Source organism: Vulpes vulpes, chromosome 2, assembly GCF_048418805.1.
Source record: "Vulpes vulpes isolate BD-2025 chromosome 2, VulVul3, whole genome shotgun sequence".
Classification (NCBI taxonomy): domain Eukaryota; kingdom Metazoa; phylum Chordata; class Mammalia; order Carnivora; family Canidae; genus Vulpes; species Vulpes vulpes.
The window spans coordinates 69074432-69094762 of NC_132781.1; the positions used below are offsets into that span (position 1 = coordinate 69074432).

Below are 20331 nucleotides of genomic sequence, written 5' to 3' on the forward strand. Positions count from 1 at the left end.
TCCTTGATAGAATAGAGGGTTAGTTATTTAGATCCTATTAACTAAAGATCCAATTCACGTTTCACCATTTTTTATGTTCACTCCTGTGCATGCCTATAGTTTTATGCAATTTATCCCTTGTAAAGATTCAAGTATATACCACTACAATCAGATATAGAATGTTCCATTCCCACAAAGGAACTGTCTCATATTATCCTTCTATATTTACACGCTCTTTTCTCTATTCTGGGGCAACCACCAATCTGTTCTTCATTTCTATATTTTGTTATGTGTGGCAAATGCTGTAAATAGAATTTGACAGGTTTTTTGTTTTTTGTTTTGTTTAGTTTTTTTGAGATTGATGTTTAATTTTCTAAGTACAGTGCCTTTAGGATTCATCCTGGTTGTTGCATGTATCAATAGCCAGTTCCTTGTATTGGTGAGTAGTATTTGGTTGTACAATCGTAGCAGTTTATCCATTCACCCACTGACAGACATTTGGGTTGCTTTCAGTATTTTACTACTACAAATAAAGCTGTTATCGATCTGCGTGTAGGTATTTCTACGAACATAGTTTTTATCTATTTTGTACACACTGTTGAGTTTTAAGAGTAACTTTTATACTCTAGATAAAGTCTTTTGTATGATAAGTTCTTTGCAAATATTTCCTCTCAGTTTTTACTTGTCTTTTCATTCTCTTAATGAGATGGGTTTGTTTGTTTCTTGCAAAAGGTTTTCAATTTCAATGCAGTATAAGTTGTCAATGTTTTAAGGATTTTGTCTTTGCTGTCTTATGTAAGAACCTTTTCCTTGCTCTAGATCTGGGAGTTTTTTCTTATGTTTTCTTCTAATAGTTTAATTTTTTTTATGTTTTACAATTTAATCATAGTCTATTTTTAATGTAAAGAAGTATCTAATTTTATCCCTAAGCTTAATATTTTATTTCAATTTGTTTCCCGTGTCCTACAATCCTTTTGTTCTGTTTTATTTTCCTTGCTCCATTTGGAATTAATTGCCATATTTTCTTTTCTTTTTTTTTTTCCATATTTTATTTTCTATTAGCCTCTTGGTTATTTTAGCTATATCTTCTTTTTAACCAACTCTACTGATTAATCAAGAGATTATAATGTGCATCTTTAAAATATCAAACACTAATAGAAATTGTTTAATTTAGGTTTACTGAGGTGAAGCTACTTCATAGATAATTGAATGATTTTATGATATTTAATCTCTTCCTAATCTGTTGTGGTATATTTTAATTTTCTAGGTACTTTTAGGTAAAAATCTGCTATTATTATTTTATATGGCCAATATTTATTTAGATTTATCATATTCACTACAATTTAATTATTCCTTCTAATCCTGAGCTTATATCTGTGATCATTATCATTCTTCCTAGAGAACATATCTTCACTGATTTATTCTAGTTCTGCCATTGATTGATTTTCTCAACTCAGTTCATCCTAAAATGTATTTATTTAACCATTTTTGGAGAATTTTTTGTAGAAAAAATTCCATATTGGCAGTTATATTTGTCTTCACTTCACAGAACTTTATTATTTGATTTTTGACTCCCATGTTTCTGTTGAAAAGTCCACTACAATGTGTCTTTTCTCTGGCTCATATTAAAATTGTCTTTTGTTTGGTTATCACTGTCTGACTATGATGCACACGGTTATAATTATGTTTCTATTTATCCTGCTTTTGGTTTATAGTGTTATCTGAGTCTACTGTTCAGCTTAAATATTTAATTTGAAAAAATTATCATAATCTCTTTCACATTTTGTTTTCCATTATTTTCTTTGCATTCTCCTCCTGGGACCATATTACATTTCCATATTTTTCTAGTCTGATGTTTCACATATCTGCTGAAATTCTCAACCTTGTTTTTTATTTCTTTGAATATATAAAAGATTATTTTTTAAATGTATGTGTCTGAAAATTCTGACATGTGGTTCTTCAGTTTATCTGTTTTGAATGTCTGCTATTTCCTTTGGATTTGATTACAATGTCTTTACTCCTTTATACCTTTATACATTTATATTTCTGACCTAGTGCAGGAAAATATATATAAACAACTTGTAAGGATAACTTGAAGCTTAAGATGATGTTACCCTCTTTTCAAACTGATTTATCATCCTGCAGATGGACTAATGGCATTATTTGGTCCAGATCATCTTAATCCAGTTGATGGCAAATGCTTTCAGGCTGACTTTTATTACCTATAGAGGCAGATTTACTTGTGCTTTATCAGGGCTCTTAGAGGGTAACTCTCCTAGGTCTTAACCCAAGTTCTGGAGATTTTAGAAGGATATCTCTGTCTTTGAAAGATGATAACCAACAATTTTTGTCCCTCCATTCTCAGGTGCCCTCAAAAGATTTAGTCTTCCCAGGTTGCTATCAGACTTCAAATCCTAGAGTCAATCACTGTTCTAGAGTCCTGTTTAAAAACTCCTGATCTTCTAACTCTCAATGACTCAGTAGCTCTTTGAACCCTGAAAAACATTTTGATCAATTTTTCTTGCTGATCTCATTACAATGGTTTGAATAAACTAAATGTAATTCTCCATTATGCATTATTCATATAAATGTTAAATTATAAAACGAAACCTTTTTTTAGTATTATATTGACTTTAATATTTCTTATTCAGTACAAAGTGATATTACTGTTGGGAAATGTTTTCATAATTTTTAGCTTTCCTATCATTAGAAGATTAAGGATGGCACTACTTTATTTTGTCAGTAATTTTCAACAACTGTGAATATGCAATTTATTTTGTTTTCAACTATTAATTGCAATTTCAAAAAAGAAATAAAGTCAAACACCATCCCAATAATAATAATAGGACTGAAAAAAGTTTTCTTTTTTTCAAGAGAGGATGAAATGCATTAAGCACAGTGTAAGTATAAAGATTCTTTTTTTTTAATTTTTATTTATTTATGATAGTCACAGAGAGAGAGAGACAGAGAGACAGAGAGACAGAGACACAGGCAGAGGGAGAAGCAGGCTCCATGAAACGGGAGCCCGACGACGTGGGATTCGATCCCCGGACTCCAGGATCACGCCCTGGGCGAAAGGCAGGCGCCAAACCGCTGCGCCACCCAGGGATCCCCAAGTATAAAGATTCTAAACAGTTCACAATTGCAGCTGTGTATTTCAGTTTATATATCTAAAACATCTTATTGTCTTCTTCCTTTTTTGATTTAGACATATTCCAAGTTGAACACTCCACAGAAGTTCCAAAAAAAAAAAAAATCGCAATTATCTAGGATACCTAGTATCAGTGAATTTTACAATTATAGCAGCACAGTAGTTTAGTACAGTGAAAATTCTATAAAGAAAAGCATGAAAATAATTTCATATTGAACATAAGTTGAAATTTGAAAATAGTGTGTATGTCTTCAAAATTAGAAGAAAGTATATTGGCTTATTTTGAATATATAATTTCTTCTAAAATTTGGTTTAAAATGGACTTCCTAGTCTTTGTAAAATCATTTGATTTGCCAGGGCTTAAAACTAGAATATTTGTTTATTTGGCTTTGTTTTTGGATTTGTTCTTTTTAGAAGGAGAAGAAAAATTCTTCTCTTAGAAGTGTGTTTTATTAATATTTGACTATCTGGCCCTCATTTTTATTTATTCTAAAACTATTTTCTGATTTAATAAAACATCTTTTTTCTTTTTTTCTATTTGTACCCAAATAGACTTTTTTTTGAAAGATGCATTATGTAAAATTTATTTCTTATAATTCTCTACTGCTTTAAGGTCAAGATATAGCCTTCATACCCTGGGACTGTTTAAACCCCATGTTTCAGCATGAACAATATTTGTGATAAAATATTGGGCTTCTTTGAACATATTACTGTAAGCCAGTATGTTCTCCAGATTTATTTTTAGTGTATGATGGAGATAAGACTGTAGTTTAATTTCCTGATTCAAAGAAACTTCATATTTATGATAGCATTTTTATTAACTTAATAAGGAGTGACATGTGGTCAAGGTTAACTATTGTTCATAACATTTTTCATTACTGATATATTACTAGAGGATTTGCTCAAAATTACTTGCTTAGATCAGATGGCATTGAAATAAATATTTTAAACTTTGTGTTGTAATAAAAAATTATTCTAATTATTTTCGAGTATTAACTAAATTCTATTATCAGACATTCAAAAATGGTAAACATTTTTTTTTCTTTACATCTGAATAATCAGGCATGCTGTATGCCATCACTTAACATAATTTATCACTAGAAAGGTTGCTTTATACTGACTATATCATATGTTGCATATCTTTCTTGGCTAATGGGATGATCAATACTGTTAAGTGGGAAAAATATACTCTAAGAAACCTACGTATGTAAATTTTTATGCTGTGCATATATACACACATATATAGTAATATAAAACATGCACATATATATTCTAATTATGTAGTCATACAAATTTCTCACGAGAAACAAGTACATAATTCCTTTTTTTTAAAGATTTTTAAAAAATTTATTTGACAGAGAGCATGAGCAGGGGAGCAGGACAGAGAGAGAGAGGGAGAAGCAGTCTTCCCATTGAGCAGGGAACTGGACTTTGTGCTGCTCCCAGGATACTGAGATCATGACCTGAGCTGAAGGAAGATGCTTAACCAACGAAGCCACCAGGGACCCCGAGAAATAAAAACATAATTTCTAATCAATGTGCACACCTGCATATTTGAGTAAAACATGTGCAGCGTTGAGTTTTCCTTCTTAGAAAATGATGAAAATTGGCAAAGACAAAACAAAGCAGAAATGGCAGTTGAATTTATCATTGTCATGTCTCTGTATCTTTTCTCTTTGAGCACTCAGAGGTAAATTATTTTTCCTTTCTCTGTGTGAATTCCAGAGTGACTTTAACCTGGTTTTAGCATCAAAACAAAACTAAATAATGGACAGTCATAAGATTTAGAAAAGTATCAGAAAGCCAGTCAGCCAGTGAATTTTTATACAATCAAACAGCCTATTTTCCAATTATATTTCCAAATCTTATGATTATCTCTCTATAGATCAGATATCTCTCTCCATGTATATGGTTGACTCTCAGCTCCAAAATTCATAAGGCAATCCTTTTAAGTACCTACTCAGACTCAGAATTAAAGTCTAAAGTTTGCAGAATAGAGAACTAAATTATTTCAACTTGAATCAGTGTCAAATCAATCAAATTCATGCTAAGTAAAAAAAAAAAAGTCACTGCAGCCAATTCCATTCAGTGATAGGGACAGTTCACATAGAAGATGGAGTGTGTATGGGGCTGGGCAGACACAAAGAAATGACTCAATCGGAGAAGGACAAACATTATATGTTCTCATTCATTTGGGGAATATAAATAATAGTGAAAGGGAATAGAAGGGAAGGGAGAATAAATGGGTAGGAAATATCAGAAAGGGAGACAGAACATAAAGACTCCTAACTCTGGGAAACGAACTAGGGTGGTGGAAGGGGAGGAGGGCGGGGGATGGGGGTGAATGGGTGACAGGCACTGAGGGGGGCACTTGATGGGATGAGCACTGGGTGTTATTCTGTATGTTGGCAAATTGAACACCAATAAAAAATAAATTTATTATTAAAAAATAATCATAAAAAGAAATATGTTTATCACAGTTTGGTTAGTTAAATAAAAACTCTTATGTACTATTTATGAAGAAATCATTACATTAAATTCAATATTTATTTTTATATATACCATTTACAATGATCTTTTCCTTAGGTCTAGGCTAGTTCTTCCAAAGAAGACTTCTTATGAATTATATTAGCACCCAGTATAATGCATTTTAAAGAATAGTTAAAGCTACATGCCCATTTTGCCAGTTCATGCTGTAGGCAAAGTCTGTAGACGTGCTTATTACTTCTATGTATAAATCTTAAAAATATCTATAAAAATGCATTTTTTAACTTAAATGCTTCTTATTTTCAGATATTTTTGGCTGAATATACAGGACCTCTGCTGATTTATCTCCTCTTTTATTTGAGGATCCCATACATATATGACACGAAAGAGAGTTCTAGAAGATTACGCCACCCAGTGGTACAGTAAGTAATACATATAGTACCTATAGATTGAGGAGATAAACTAGTACACAGATATTATTTTAAAGTTTGTTTATAAACCCAATTAAGATATATTACATTTAATAATATACATTTTAAGTAGCTTTAAATAATGTATACACACCAACTTGCAAATTTAGATACCAGGAACTATTGAGTATATCTTAAAGTTGAAACAATAGAAGTTCATAATGATCACAGTAAAAGAAATCTGGAAATTCAGAAATGTCAGAAGAAGCTTAAAATTAAAAAAAATAAAGTTTAGAGGTCATATATAGGGCTCAAAATATAATACTAAATAAAATATAATAAAATATGTATTTCTCCAAAAATGTGGGCATCATTTATAGGAAAGAAACACCTAATAAACAGGGTTTTATAATTCCCTTTAGCAAGTCGAAATCCAAAAGAAATGTTACTTTAAAGTAGAAAGTAAAAGTACAGAAAAAGATGAGGGAAATTATCAAAGCAGAATATATAGCATACTGTGAAAATAATCTCTCTCTCTCTGTTTCTCTCTCTCAGTTTACCAAATTGAACAGAAAGAGAGGGGCACCTGAGTGGCTCACTCAGTTCAGTGTCTGCCTTCGCTCAGGGCATGATCCCAGGGTCCTGAGATTGAGCCCTGCTTCCTGCTCCCTGCTCAGCTGGGAGCCTGCTTCTACCTCTGCCCCTCCTGCTTGTGCTCTTTCTTGATATCTCTCTCTCACGCTCTCTCTCTCTTTCTGTCTTTCAAATATAAAGTCTTTAAAAAAAATAAAGAGAAAGAGAATAACTATTACTCAGGATGCTACACTGAGATGTAGTGCTAGAGATTTGTTAAAAAACAAAAAAGAGAGGGAACGTGATTTAATGACTAAACTCTAAGTGAATTAAGAATCAAAATTTAGGTCATAGGGATACTAGAAGATAGAGAATGATTTGATTCCTGAATTTCTCATCTCAAATCGAGCTTTCCTTATCCTTCATTGCTGTACCACAACCACACTGACCTTCCTTTTCCCTGAGACCTACCACGTTCCCTTTAACACGAAGGCATTTAAACCTGCTATCCTTCTTCCTCCATCCCAAATACCACTTTCTTGCCTCTTATTTTAACTTCAAATAGAATCTCAGTATTTCTTACTCAGGGTAACCATTCCTAGTCCTTCAAATACAAATATGCCACTGGAATGTTCTTGCTTTATACAGTTTATTACTTTAAAAATACAGGTTCACATCATCACTTGTTTGTATCTTTCCCTCTATAAAGTTCTATGCACTTTGATCTCCAGTTTATCTTCACTGCTTAACATTACCTGATTTACTGGAAATACTCAATAAACATGTTTTCAATGATTAGATAGATGAACCAATTACAAATGTCTTTATTTTACATTCAGCACTTTTAGAGTATAAGAGAGGAACCCAACCAGGATGGGAGTTCTGACATGGCTTTTCTAAGAAAGTGGCATTTGATCTATTTCTTTGTTTGCTGGAGGGATCAATCAGATTTCAGCTAGCAAATTTAAAGAATCTTCATTTGGAAATTATTTGTGGTACAAAGAAATGTGGTGGTTTGCAGGAGCAAAAAGAAACCTAGTAGGGCGGAAGAAGCACAGAGAGGCAAGGGGAAATTGTCTCTTAAGGATAATGGGCAAGTTGGTCAGAGCCTATTAGAACATTGCCATCTTTTTTCTCTCTAGGAAGGGAATAAAGGGCTGATCAATTTTTTAATAAAGGCTGGAGTTGGAGGGTTCGTATAGGCAGTGTAATTGTATTCATATTTTAGATCAACATATAACATATCCTAGATATATAACACAGCATGAAAAAAGAGCACTTTTTTTCCCTAGTGGCATGCTAAGGGAATTGACTAACAGCTGGTTACTTATTCTTAAATACAAACACAAGCATGTTTTATAACATCACAGTGATAAAAGTTTGTACCACGTTGTTCCAAAATAGCAAGAATGTTAAGTCTGTATGAAATCATTTCAGAGCAGATATACAAAAACACACAAACACACAAACTACTTGTGAAATTTAAGTGTCTAGCAGAGACCTATAAAATAATCACACAGCTCCTAAGGCAACTCAATTTTAGGATGGATGATTACCATTTCCCAAGGTTAAGAAGATCAAGTGCCCAATGCCATGTCCAGTTGCCACATAATCTAATGTTAATTCTCCAAAATGACTGAATCATTTCACAGAATCAAAAGTATTTTTTTCTGCTTGGCTCAGATTTATATGTGACTCAACTACCACAAAAGTATTTGACTGTCTTAGAAACCTGTGCACAAGAGAACTAAGGCAGTATTTCCTACAGTACTTCCATCCCTATCAAGTAGTGAAAAGAGGGTCCACAGCTTGGTGAAACCAGATGTTCTTTATTCAATCAACAATAGTTAAATTAGAAGACATGTACTTGAAAGTGTCAAGGTCTCTCCCACCATGGGGTCAAGTGAAGTCCTTACACTGAGGTTGATGCCACACCTCCCTAAGAAATTCTGACTCCCATCATGAGGGGTGGAAAAGCAGTGTTTGAAACCTCTTCTAAAAAAGAAAAAAGAAAGAAACCTCTTCTACACACAGCATGGACAGTTTGACTGTCTTCCATGAATGCAAGAAGATACATTGGTTTGCATGCTTATATTCTGGTTTAGGTCCTTCATATCATTAACCCCATACTTTCAAGCCATCCCTCTTCTCTCATACTCTAGCTCAATTAACACCACAGTCCGTGTTGCTTTCACTGAGTTGTTCCCAATTCCTGGAATTTTTGCATGGGCCTTCTGCAATTTGAAGTCCATTATTAGCAAAATCTCTTATATCTTCAACATTTTACTTGAATATTGTCTTCATATTCTTCCACAATAGAAACCTGGCATATCTCTATAAAATTGAGACTGTTTTCTTTTTTTTTTAAAGATTTTATTTATTTATTTGTGTGTGTGTGAGAGAGAGAGAGAGAGAGAGAAAGAGAGGGAGAGAGAGAATATGAGCTGGAGAGATGAGGGGCAATGGGAGAGGGAGAAGCAGACTCTGTGCTGAGCAGGGAGGCCATGAGGCTCAATCCCAGGACTCTGAGACCATGACCTGAGCTGAAGGCAAATGCTTAACTGATTAAACCAACCAGGTACCCCAAGACTGTGTTTTCTTTCACATTCCTCCTGTCCTGAAACTTATGTAATAAGTAATATTTTTGAATATTATGATTGGAAAAAAGAATTGGCCCAAACCTATTTATGGATGTTCAATCAGTTTAGCACTGCACAGAGGAAGAGTTGATATTTGAAAAGAAGTCAACCATAATTAAATAGAAATATTGTGGAATGGAATCAGACATGGAAAGTATGTGCAGAGTGACATATATCCAAGTAGTAAGTACAGCTGTATGTGCTATGCTGGTAAAATAAAACATTAGAATAATAAGCTAACTAATTTAATCACAGCATGAAATAAAATTTTTCATTTAGAGTTCTAGTATGTAGCTGGGTATAACCTCACTTTATACTTTCTTACAAAGTGGAAAATTTTACACTCAAATATTTTTGTAAATACTCCTACAAAGAACCAACAAGGTAGGAGAGATATTCATTTTCCTTATTGATCTTTTAAGCCTACAAGACTTAAACCTTTTCCTAAATCAGAACCTTTCCCTTTGCTTGTCTTACGGTCTAGAAAGCTCTCTCTCTCGAGATATTCACACTTGGTCCTCTCATTTCTCACAGAATTTGCCTATTGTGTATTGATATACACACGTCTCTCCCCTAAAATGTGCACAGTTATATTTTTATGAATTAATGAATAATAATAAATTCCCTAATGACATAGGCAGGTTATCATTTGTTTTCCCTAAAGTCACTGTTATTATTAACCAGAAATCATTAATTCATTCTGTTAAAATAAACTCCCCGTAGAGACTCAATGTTTGATTTTACATAGAGTAAATGATGCACTGATTTTTAAGTTCAAACTCTATTGATTTAAGTGTGCAATTTTTATCCATATTGATTTTCTTGCATAACAACCACATTTTTTTAAATTTTATATTTTTAACAAAATCAGTACAGATTTTAATGGAAATATATTTCACGTATAAGCAAGAAAACATATTCCTGTAAATCACATCTGACATTTGCTTTTAAAACAATAGTTTTATAAAAAGCAACAAGAGGTGGTATTTAGAAAAACAGAAACAAAAACAAACATGCAAAGAGACAAAAAAAAATTACAATTCATTTGGTAGGTAAAAACCAAACATAAAACAAACTAAACAAAACAAAAGCTGCATTGACTCCATGAAAAATGAAATTCAAACTTTTTAAATGTATGGTTCTTGCTAAAGGGCAACCAGACAATGAAAACATTATTCTGAATACTATAAAATGTCAGATGAATTCTAAGTAGATTTGGGTTATTTTTAAAACTTGTAAATTTTCCCCTCTGGCAACTATCAGTTTTCTGTATTTATAGGTCTGATTCTGCTTTTTGGTGTGTTTATTCAGCTGGTTTTTTTTTTCTTTTCTTTTTTTTTTTTAGATTCCACATGAGTGAAATCATATGGTATTCGTCTTTCTCAATCTGACTTATTTCACTTAGCATCATACCTTCTAGGTCCATCCACATTGTCTCCAATGGCAGAGGGGAGAGGAGTGGGGAAGTTAGGCAAAGTGGGGGTAAGGGATTAGGAGACACAGGTTTCCAGCTATGGTATAAATACATCAAAAGAGTAAAAGGCACAGCATAAAGAATATAGTCAATGATATTTTAATAACATTGTGTGATGATAGATGACAGGTGCACTTATAGAGAGCACAGCATCATGTAAAACTTGTTAAATCACCATGTTGTACACATGAAATTGACATAACATTGTATATCAGCTATACTAAGAAAAAAACAAAACAAAAAGAAAGTTTGTACATTTTCTGCTTTATTCTTGAGACATTTTGATATGAGTAAAATTATAATTATTATATATTCCTGGGGTAGATGTGAGCATATAGATTATGACTGGTATTATAAACTATTCTGAATATCATCAGAAGTAGATTTATAGAGATTGTTGTGACCATACTGTTAGTGTGAAATAAATTTAGAAAATTTCTAGGGTAAAAATATTAAAAGAAACATTAGTGTTTTGATTATTGGAAACATTTCCTAATAAATTATAATGTAGTAAACTAACAAAAAATGTCTTATGCATAAGGCAAGCCAGACCTATGGAAGAGAACTTAATATGTTTATGTTTTATTTTCTTTCTAGCTTGGCTTGCTTCTGTCATTGTATACACTATATCCGATATCTTTTGGAAACCTTATTTGTTCATAAAGTTTCTGCAGGACATACACCTTTGAAAAATTTGATAAAGGTGGGGATTGATATGTTTTGTAATTTTAATTATCACTGAGAAATATTTTGTGTATTGGGTCATCCATAAAATGATACAATCATGTTTATTTCCCTCATGCTTAGATTTTTCTGTTCAACCACGTCAGTATATCTTAAACATCCGCTCCTGAAATGCCATGTCCTGAGTGACCTATTTCACTGGAGCTGCTCTGAACCAATAATCCTACATAAGAGAGTTGCCGTGTCCTTTTGTTAGAGCAGCATATGTTCAGGCGCCTTTAATTTTGGAAATATTTAGCATTAAATTCTGATTCTTTAAGTGCCTCTTGAGGAAGAGGGATGTCATATATGAACCCTCCTGTAAAAATACATCTGTGTGATTACAATGATGAAACTATACCCTGTACTTATGACAGTTGTCAGTGTGATGACAGTGTCTTTGCTCTTCCAAAAATGGTGAATGCAGGGAGTTAATAACCATCTCATCAAATAGCTGTCAAGAAAATGGGAAGTTTTATGAAATACTGAAATGGAAATGCACATCGGATAACATGCTGCAATTCAATTTTCCAATTCTAATTCCAGTTACTTTTAATTTCCAATTTAAAATTTACTTTCAATATGAAATATTTCCTTTTTAAAAAGAATGTCCTTTTTTGGCAAATATCTGTTTTGTAAAAAATTCAACAAGCCTTTATATTGTTGTCATTGTAATAAAACAATAAACTCCCAAACCTCAAAAATCCCTTAGACTAGCTTCTATTCTGGCAGAAGGTACTAAAATTTATCATTTCAGTACAAGATTAGTATTATAGCCTAGGACTTTAGAAACTAGGACGTTCCCCTTTATAATCTATCAAGATATGTTTTACTAATGATTAAATAATTCATTATTTTATTCATTTACAGTTGAAAAATTAATATTAAGATATTTTATGCAATGCATTATTATTTTATTACTTCATTCATATTGATTACTGAATAGACAACCACTCTTGAAAAATATTTCTAAAATATATTGCTACATTTGCCTTATACTCTAAGTACCCATTTATATTAATAAGGGTTGAGCAAAGTAATGCCTTTCCTTAGTGATATCAAATGGGTACTTGTAAAATGGTACTTTATTGGGTGAGGAAGCATTTCATTTATCTTGCTGAAAACATAACATTTTTCATGCAAAAAAAAAAAAAAACCCTGCAGTGTGACATAAGTATATGGGAAAATTTCAAATGATATGATGGATTTTATATATATTCCCTAACTTTTATTATGCTTTATTTGTAGGGCTGTGCCTTTTATTGGGGATTTACTTCTTGGATTGCATACTATATTAATCATCCACGGTATACACCACCATGTATGTAGAATTTCTTTCTAATTAAACACATCCTAAATTGCCAGCATCTAAGCCGTCTTCTAAACTACACAGAAGGGGCACCTGGGTGGCTCAGTGGTTGAGCATCTGCCTTGGGCTCACGTCTTGATCCCATGGTCCTGGGACAGAGCCTGCATAGGGCTCTGGTGCTACAAGGGTTGAGGTTTCACATTTAATTGACAGTTATTTTTTGTGATCTATTTCTGGTGCTTATAAAGTTTGAAATAATTGGAAATAAATGGAGTAGTCAAGCTTTATTTTATTTTTATTTTATTTTTTTTAAGATTTTATTTGTTTATCAATGACACACACACACACACACACACACAGAGGCAGAGACATAAGGCAGAGGGAGAAGCAGGCTCCCTGCAGGAAGCCTGATGTGGGCCTTGACCCCAGGACCCCAGGACCATACCCTGAGCTGAAGGCAGAGGCCGAACCACTGAGCCACCCAGGCATTCCAAGCTTTATTTCAGATTTTATAAAATAAGTTAAACCATCTTAACATCTTTGCTTGAAGTACCAACAACAGAATCTTTGGTAAAATCAGCAAATCTAGTTGAGCACGCTATAAGTAAATCATTCCAATGTTCAAAACTTGAATTCTTCTAAATACTAACAATTGACTATGAATATTGAGGAGGAAAATTTTCTAAATCATATAACTCTCATTTTTAAAAAAATATTTTATCAGAAGATGATATATACACTATATCCGATATCCTACTAATTTTCAAACATTAGCCGATAGATATTTTTGCCCCACAGTATGTTTAAGAGCCTCTGAAAGATGTCACATTCTAGGTATCTGATACAAAATAATAGAAGCTGATTGTTATTAACATATGCAAAATATTTATTGAAAACTTAATGTTTGTCAATAATTGTAAATTTCCTATTTCTTTTGTAATGAGAAACATTATTATATAAATGCTAATATTCCTGATTATAGATTAAGATTTATCATAATTGAAAACTACCCAATGGTAGGAATATTCCATTAACTGCAAAATGGAATGCATATGTTCAGAAAACTCAATATATAAATGTTGGTATCAACATCAATCAAGGAAAAATAAACCATTTGGGTTTTTTTTCTGCCAAATGTGAAATATTATAAAATTTATAAAAAATATAAAAAGTTTTAATGATGGCTGAAATTTTTTCTAGAAAGTTTTTTCTATCTGTAACTTTGCATTTTGGAAATAAATATTAAAATATTTTAAAATTATACTCTTTGTCCCTTTACCTGTTTTATCACATTATATTTATTCTCATTTAAAAAATGAAAATGAAGTATATCTTCACTGCCCTCCTATATGAAATGTTTTGCACCCCCCTCTTGTCTGTGTTAATATCTATTCATTTTCTAAATTAGACTTCCACAATGTTCTTAGAGAGTCCTCTATGATATCCCTGATTAAATCTTTCATTTTAGCTCTTACATTAAATACTATATAGATCTTTCTTTGTAAGACTTATCAGGGTTGCAACTTCCATTTGTTATTTTGTGATTGTTATTTGTTTCCTTGCCAGACAATAATTTGCATTAAGATAAGAGTTGCTTTGGGCTTAGTTTATAAATGATTTACCACAAGCACACAGTATAGTGCGTCTCATATAAAGTCCTAACAACTATTGTTGAATGGACTAAGTTTTGTCTAGAAGTAGACACAAATAAAAAAATATTTCGATTTAGCTAGAGAACAATGTTTAATTATAGGAAAGTATGCTTAATAAATAATGGCAAATGTGATATTAAGGAATAAGTGATTATAAAATTGTTTTATCAGATATTATAAAGAATGTATAACAAATATGTATCCTTCTAAGGGAAAATCTGAATTTTAAATGATTTGCCACAGATAATGGGATTTTAATGCATTTTCCTTTACATTTTTATCTATTTCACAAATTTTCTCCATTAATGTATTTTATTTCATGATTAAATATATGCACTTTATGAAAACAAAACTTCCAACACTTCCACATATTTTATATACAGAAATATATATGTATGTATATATATCCATGCATAGATACTTATATAACTTTTGAATAAATTATACTTTTAAATTGCTAGCCAATGGAAATAGAACTTCCATAAAAGACAGGAAGAAAGATGTTTGACGTAGTATTATTTACACATAAACTTAAAGTACCACTAATTTTGCAGTGATTAGATAATACTTAATGTTTTTAGAGCTAGCCACATTAAACATTATAGTGCAGATTCTGCTGTATCCTTTATAATGAGCTTTTAATAATATTAGAAAAACCTTTAAATATACTTATAAAATATGCAAACTTTAAGATGAGGTGTTATGTTTTCTTGCAAATATGTTTACTACATAAATATAATTTATATGTATACACATAAACAGAAAAAAGAAATGCAACTATTAATATAGATGATGAGCTTATCAGAAATTTTCATTTGTGGTCCTGTAGTATATTCCACTTCTCTACCATGAGAAAGGTGACTTTAGGACACTTTCATTACTCTATATGATTTGGGAACTTATATAACCTATATTCTTCTTTATTTCAAGATGAGGACATTAATACTTACCTCATATATTTGTTTTTAGATAAAAAATATAAAACACTTATAATATAAAATACATTCAAATGATAACGCTTAAAATATAAATATAAAATATTTATAAAAATAAAACATCAATGCAAAATATAAAAATTGTTATTAGCATGTTTATTTTTGTTGTTCAACATTAAAAAGCAAGCATATTATTGGGTGCCATCATACATTTTGATATGTGCTTTTACAGTGACAAATGAGAGATAAAATCAGCTTTCAAAGAATTTAATGATACAAATTAAAAGTAGATTTCTTTTGTATTCTAAATATAATTAGGTGATTAGAAAAAAAGTACTTGTTGAAAGCAAAAATATTTTCATCCCTTTAGATTGCAAAGTGTGTTATTCCAAAAGGCCAATTACATACACCACAGACTCTGGATTAGAGGATAGCAATATCCAATAAACGTTGCCTGAACTATGTTTATAGTGTGGTTTTCCAAAATATGAATGTCTGCATGATATCTTCTTTCCTACTTTCTAGCATTTGGTAACCGCCAAGTCACAGTATCTGCTATCAATTTTTTGGTATGTATTATTTATATTATTTGTTATTCATGCTCTCATTGTAGTGCTATTAAGAATGCAAAACAAATTATATTTGAGGATTTCACATGTAGAAAATATCATCTATTTTTATATTATATAGTTAATGGTATTAAGTGCAGTAAGTCAAGCAATTACCTCGAATTAAGGCATTAGCTCTCTAAATTTTTCTTTTTAGCTCTCCAGATCTTTTTTTTTTTTTTTTAAGATTTTATTTATTTATGAGAGACACAGAGAGAGAGAGAGAGAGAGACAGGCAGAAGGAGAAGCAGGCTCCATGCAGAGAGACTGATGTGGGACTCGATCCCTGGGCTCTGGGATCACACCCAGAGCTAAAGGCAGATGCTCAACCGCTGAGCCACCCAGGCATCCCAGCTCTCCAGATCTTTTAGTAAAAATGTTCTACTCATCTATAAAGGATGATTAGAATAATTTTAAATATAGTAGAATTTGAAAAAATCATACTTAGTAATACTTCTATTGTCTATACACTTGCAGAAGCCTAAAAGCGAGTTTCAGGAGTCTAACAGATGAGCATCAAATCACTTTGGCATAATTGTTAATTTAACTAATTCTGAATGAAAACAAAGTCTACTTTTTAGAATAAAGCACAGGGCTTTTCTAAGTGTTCACAATCCAGTTATTTAGATTATTCTATTTATCTTTACATATACATTGTTTGAATTAGGTACACATCAATCTGATTACAACAGATTATTATTTCTGAAATGTATTATTTCATTCAACACATTTTGCTTTATACACCATATTCTTCCACCAAATAACCCATGCTTTTATTCCCTGTTCATGTTCTTCTTCATTCCTAACCTTGATAGATTAATCCCATAATTCCTGTTCCTGATGTATTGATTAAATTTCCTTGATTCATATATAAGTCTATGCCATTTGTGGAATTGGTATTGAATAAATTATATCCCACCATTTCATACAAGGCACAAATCACACACGCTTTGTTAAAAACTCTCATGCGAAACAATGTGTGTATTTTAGTTAATAATTTCCTTAAAAACATCCTCTTCTTGTTGACTGTGGTTTTGTCCATAGTAGAAACTATCACCACCTTTTAATTTTCCACGTGTATATTATTCATACATAGCAAGACTTCAGTTTATTTGTTTTGATGCCTTTATTGCTAACTTACATTGTACCAAGTCTAATGATCTCTGAATATTAACTACTCAGTAAATTTGAGCAACTGGAAGAATTAATTAGTGATAAAATAATAACCACGTGCTTCGTCTTCATTTTGATACATTTTTAGATGTTCATATCTGTTATTTCGTTTTTCTCCTCCTTAAAATGTTAGCCACTATACATTTTTGCAACTTGTTTTCTGTTAGTTCTAATATTTATACATCTCCCATTTTATATAGCACTCTTGATTCCTTTCCTTTTCTCAAATGTGGTATAGCAATGAATCTATTAAAGAAAAGAAAAAGAAAAAAAGAAAAATTTAGGGAAAGTTATAGGTTTTTATTTTTTTTAAGATAGGTTTATTTATTTATTTGAGAGAGAGAAAGAGAGAAGAGTCCAGGAAGCAGAGAGAAAGGGAGAGAGAGTCTTAAGCAGACTCTGCCCTGAGCACAGAACCTGACATGGATCGCGATCTTACACTCCCCCAGATCACAACCTGAGCTGAAACCCAGAGTTGAACACTTAACTGTGCCACCCAGCCACTCCAGGAAAATTACAGCTTTTTAAAACATTTGTCATAGCAGTCATAATATTTTTAAGTGAAAAATAAAGAGGCATAATTGGAAATGGGCAAAATTCTAATAATTTGTAATATACATTTTTCCCCAAAGACTTTTAAAAGACATTGCCTCCTAAATAAGCTATTCATGCTTATTCTTCACAAATTATTTTATTAATGAATGCTTTTATATATATTTCACATGGGAAAAAATAAGGAGTAGGAGAAATAGTCAAGTCATAAAATTTTATCACAGTTGTTGTCTTATAAGGGCCAAGGTGTCAGAATAAACAAATAGTGATAAACAGTAGCATTGACTACATCCAATACAGACAGTAGGTAAGTGTGATAACTTTAATTCCACACTTCTAAGCACATAACAAACTGACTCATTCAATCGTAGATTTAAATTAAGATAAAAGGAACAACCTGTGTTTTTATTTATAGATAGTATTGAGGATATGAAGAAAACCTATGTAAAAGTCAAAATTTTGGATGTAATTGTATTCTATTGCAAATAGAAATTCAGAAAAGAGACAAAAGGGCCACTACGAGTCTCATAAAATTATAAATAGTGATGACAAATTAAAAACTCCCTCTAGCCATGAATTTCTTGATAATGTTCAATGTAGGCAAAACACATTTAATTTTCATAAACAAAGTTTGATATTAACATATAAGTTTTAAGAAATTGATTCCAATACAGGATATAACAAACAGATGAGTTGTTTGAATTTGCACATATATCACTTATTGAAGATGCCATCTATATTATTGTGAGCATACATTATATATTTCAAGGTTATTTTTTTCCATTCATAATAACTTGAATATCTAAAGGTGTGCCTTTCACATTTATCACAAAAAAATGTATATGCAAATGGTTTGGAAAGAACAGCACCTATTTTTAAGTCAAGTGCATTTAAAATTACTTTATATTAAGATTATCAGCATATAATATAATCAATTATTATGTAGAAGGAACAGAGGGGAAATTCATAGCCCAAACTTGTATGATATAAAGTTTAACCAGAAAATGCCTATCTTAATTTTATTTTTCTACTAATGTTTGCAAAACTTCCTGTTCTTCATTTCTTGATATATATACCCCCTTAACATGGGAAAAATGTATTATTCATCTCAAGTTGATTTTGCTTTTCTGCTATTGTGTAGACCCAGAATATCACCTTGTTAGGATATAATATATTAGAATTTGTGAAATGCAATCATAGTTAATTCTTAATTACTCATGTGTGAATCATCCATTTTGTGGACTAACCATTTACAAATTATAATTTTCTCTTCTGTTCCCTCTTCTTTTTTTTCTATTGCTATTCTGAGTTTTCTAACATACTAAGCAAAATCTATTTTAAGCAAAACAATGCACTTTAAAATGCATACTTAATGTATTCCAAAGTGAAGTATAATTTCTTGTGGAAAATCTTTGATTTTGGTGAATTTTGTCATGTTTATATTATATTCTGAGAAGTATTTCATCACCTGTTCTTGTCTTACTTTCAACAAGACTTTGTTTCCTCAAATATGTTCTGATATCACAAAATCTACAAGAGGAAAAAAATCAAGCAAGTAGAATCAAGTATAGGTGAATTTTTAAAAACATCAGAATACCTTTCTCCACAACTTTAGATCTTTGGTTGTTTGTTTTTTTTTTTCTCCTAGAAATTGTGGAGATACACTATAATCCAGTCTCTGTATATTTCTATGATCTCTATTCTCTGAAACCAAATCCACCCACAAAGGAACAAAAGCACTATTGCAAAACAAAATAGAATCTATGATTTTAAATATTTTGCTATTGTATAAATAACAATCTATTTTCTTTATCCATTTTTCCTCTCAGTTTATGTTTTACTCTCCAGAAGCAGTTTATGGCTTGTCAGTTCTTTGTACATTGAGCACTTCACCATATAATGAATTTTTCCCTGATTTTTTACTGTCTTCAACAATGTAGGAAATAAATAATAATGTAGAAGACATGGTTTGCAAAGTACTGAAAATCACTCCTCTCCCTGGTTTTGCCTCTGTGTCTTCAGTCTCACTATTAGTTACACTCATTTAGATTTTTTTTATTAAAATGCAAATATTCTTGGAGAAGTAATAAATTACTTTCTTATCAAAAAGTCACACCTTCTCCTGTAACACTGAACAGGGAAGAACCTTGGGCACAGAACAGTAATTTTTGATTAGAGAAGAGGATGCTGGGAACAATATATCACAGCTTTTAACAAGGGTGGAGGAGAGTGAGGCCGTACTATAGAAACTGCAGTAAGGCCAGGAAACTGCTCAAATGTTGGGTATTTATGGAAGGAGATAAATGAGGAAAGAAAAGTGTGCCAAAGGTAAGTGCTTTCATTGTCAGGCAGCATGCTCAGGTTTAGTTGTGACACTTTTTTCTGATCTTTTGCCTACTGTTGATAGAAGCCAATAAAATGACTGACAGTACTTTTTATTGAAGATTTAAAACACAATTCAGGACTCCACATTTTCTCATCATTCTCCAATTTGATTTCCTCTCAAATCCCTTCAAGTATATATATTTTTCCCCTTCAAGTATCTAAGGTAAATAATAACATAATTAGGAATCAACTATTATACAAAACTTTGGTTGGAGTATTGCTTCTTCAATATTTTGTTTAGAAAACTCATTTTAATATTAATAATGTAAAATTAATGCAAG

General features: G+C 31.5%; 1 protein-coding gene across 2 annotated transcripts in view; it reads left to right on the forward strand.

Moving 5' to 3' along the window:
• The window catches only part of TECRL (trans-2,3-enoyl-CoA reductase like), a 95807-nt gene that overhangs the window by 60269 nt on the left and 15207 nt on the right, over window positions 1-20331 (forward strand). For both annotated transcript variants that reach the window (XM_026003473.2, XM_072748871.1), the window contains exons 5-8: window positions 5924-6039; window positions 11311-11416; window positions 12685-12757; window positions 15858-15901. In XM_026003473.2, coding sequence (XP_025859258.1) covers window positions 5924-6039; window positions 11311-11416; window positions 12685-12757; window positions 15858-15901 — 339 coding nt within the window. The remainder of the gene's footprint in view (window positions 1-5923; window positions 6040-11310; window positions 11417-12684; window positions 12758-15857; window positions 15902-20331) is intronic.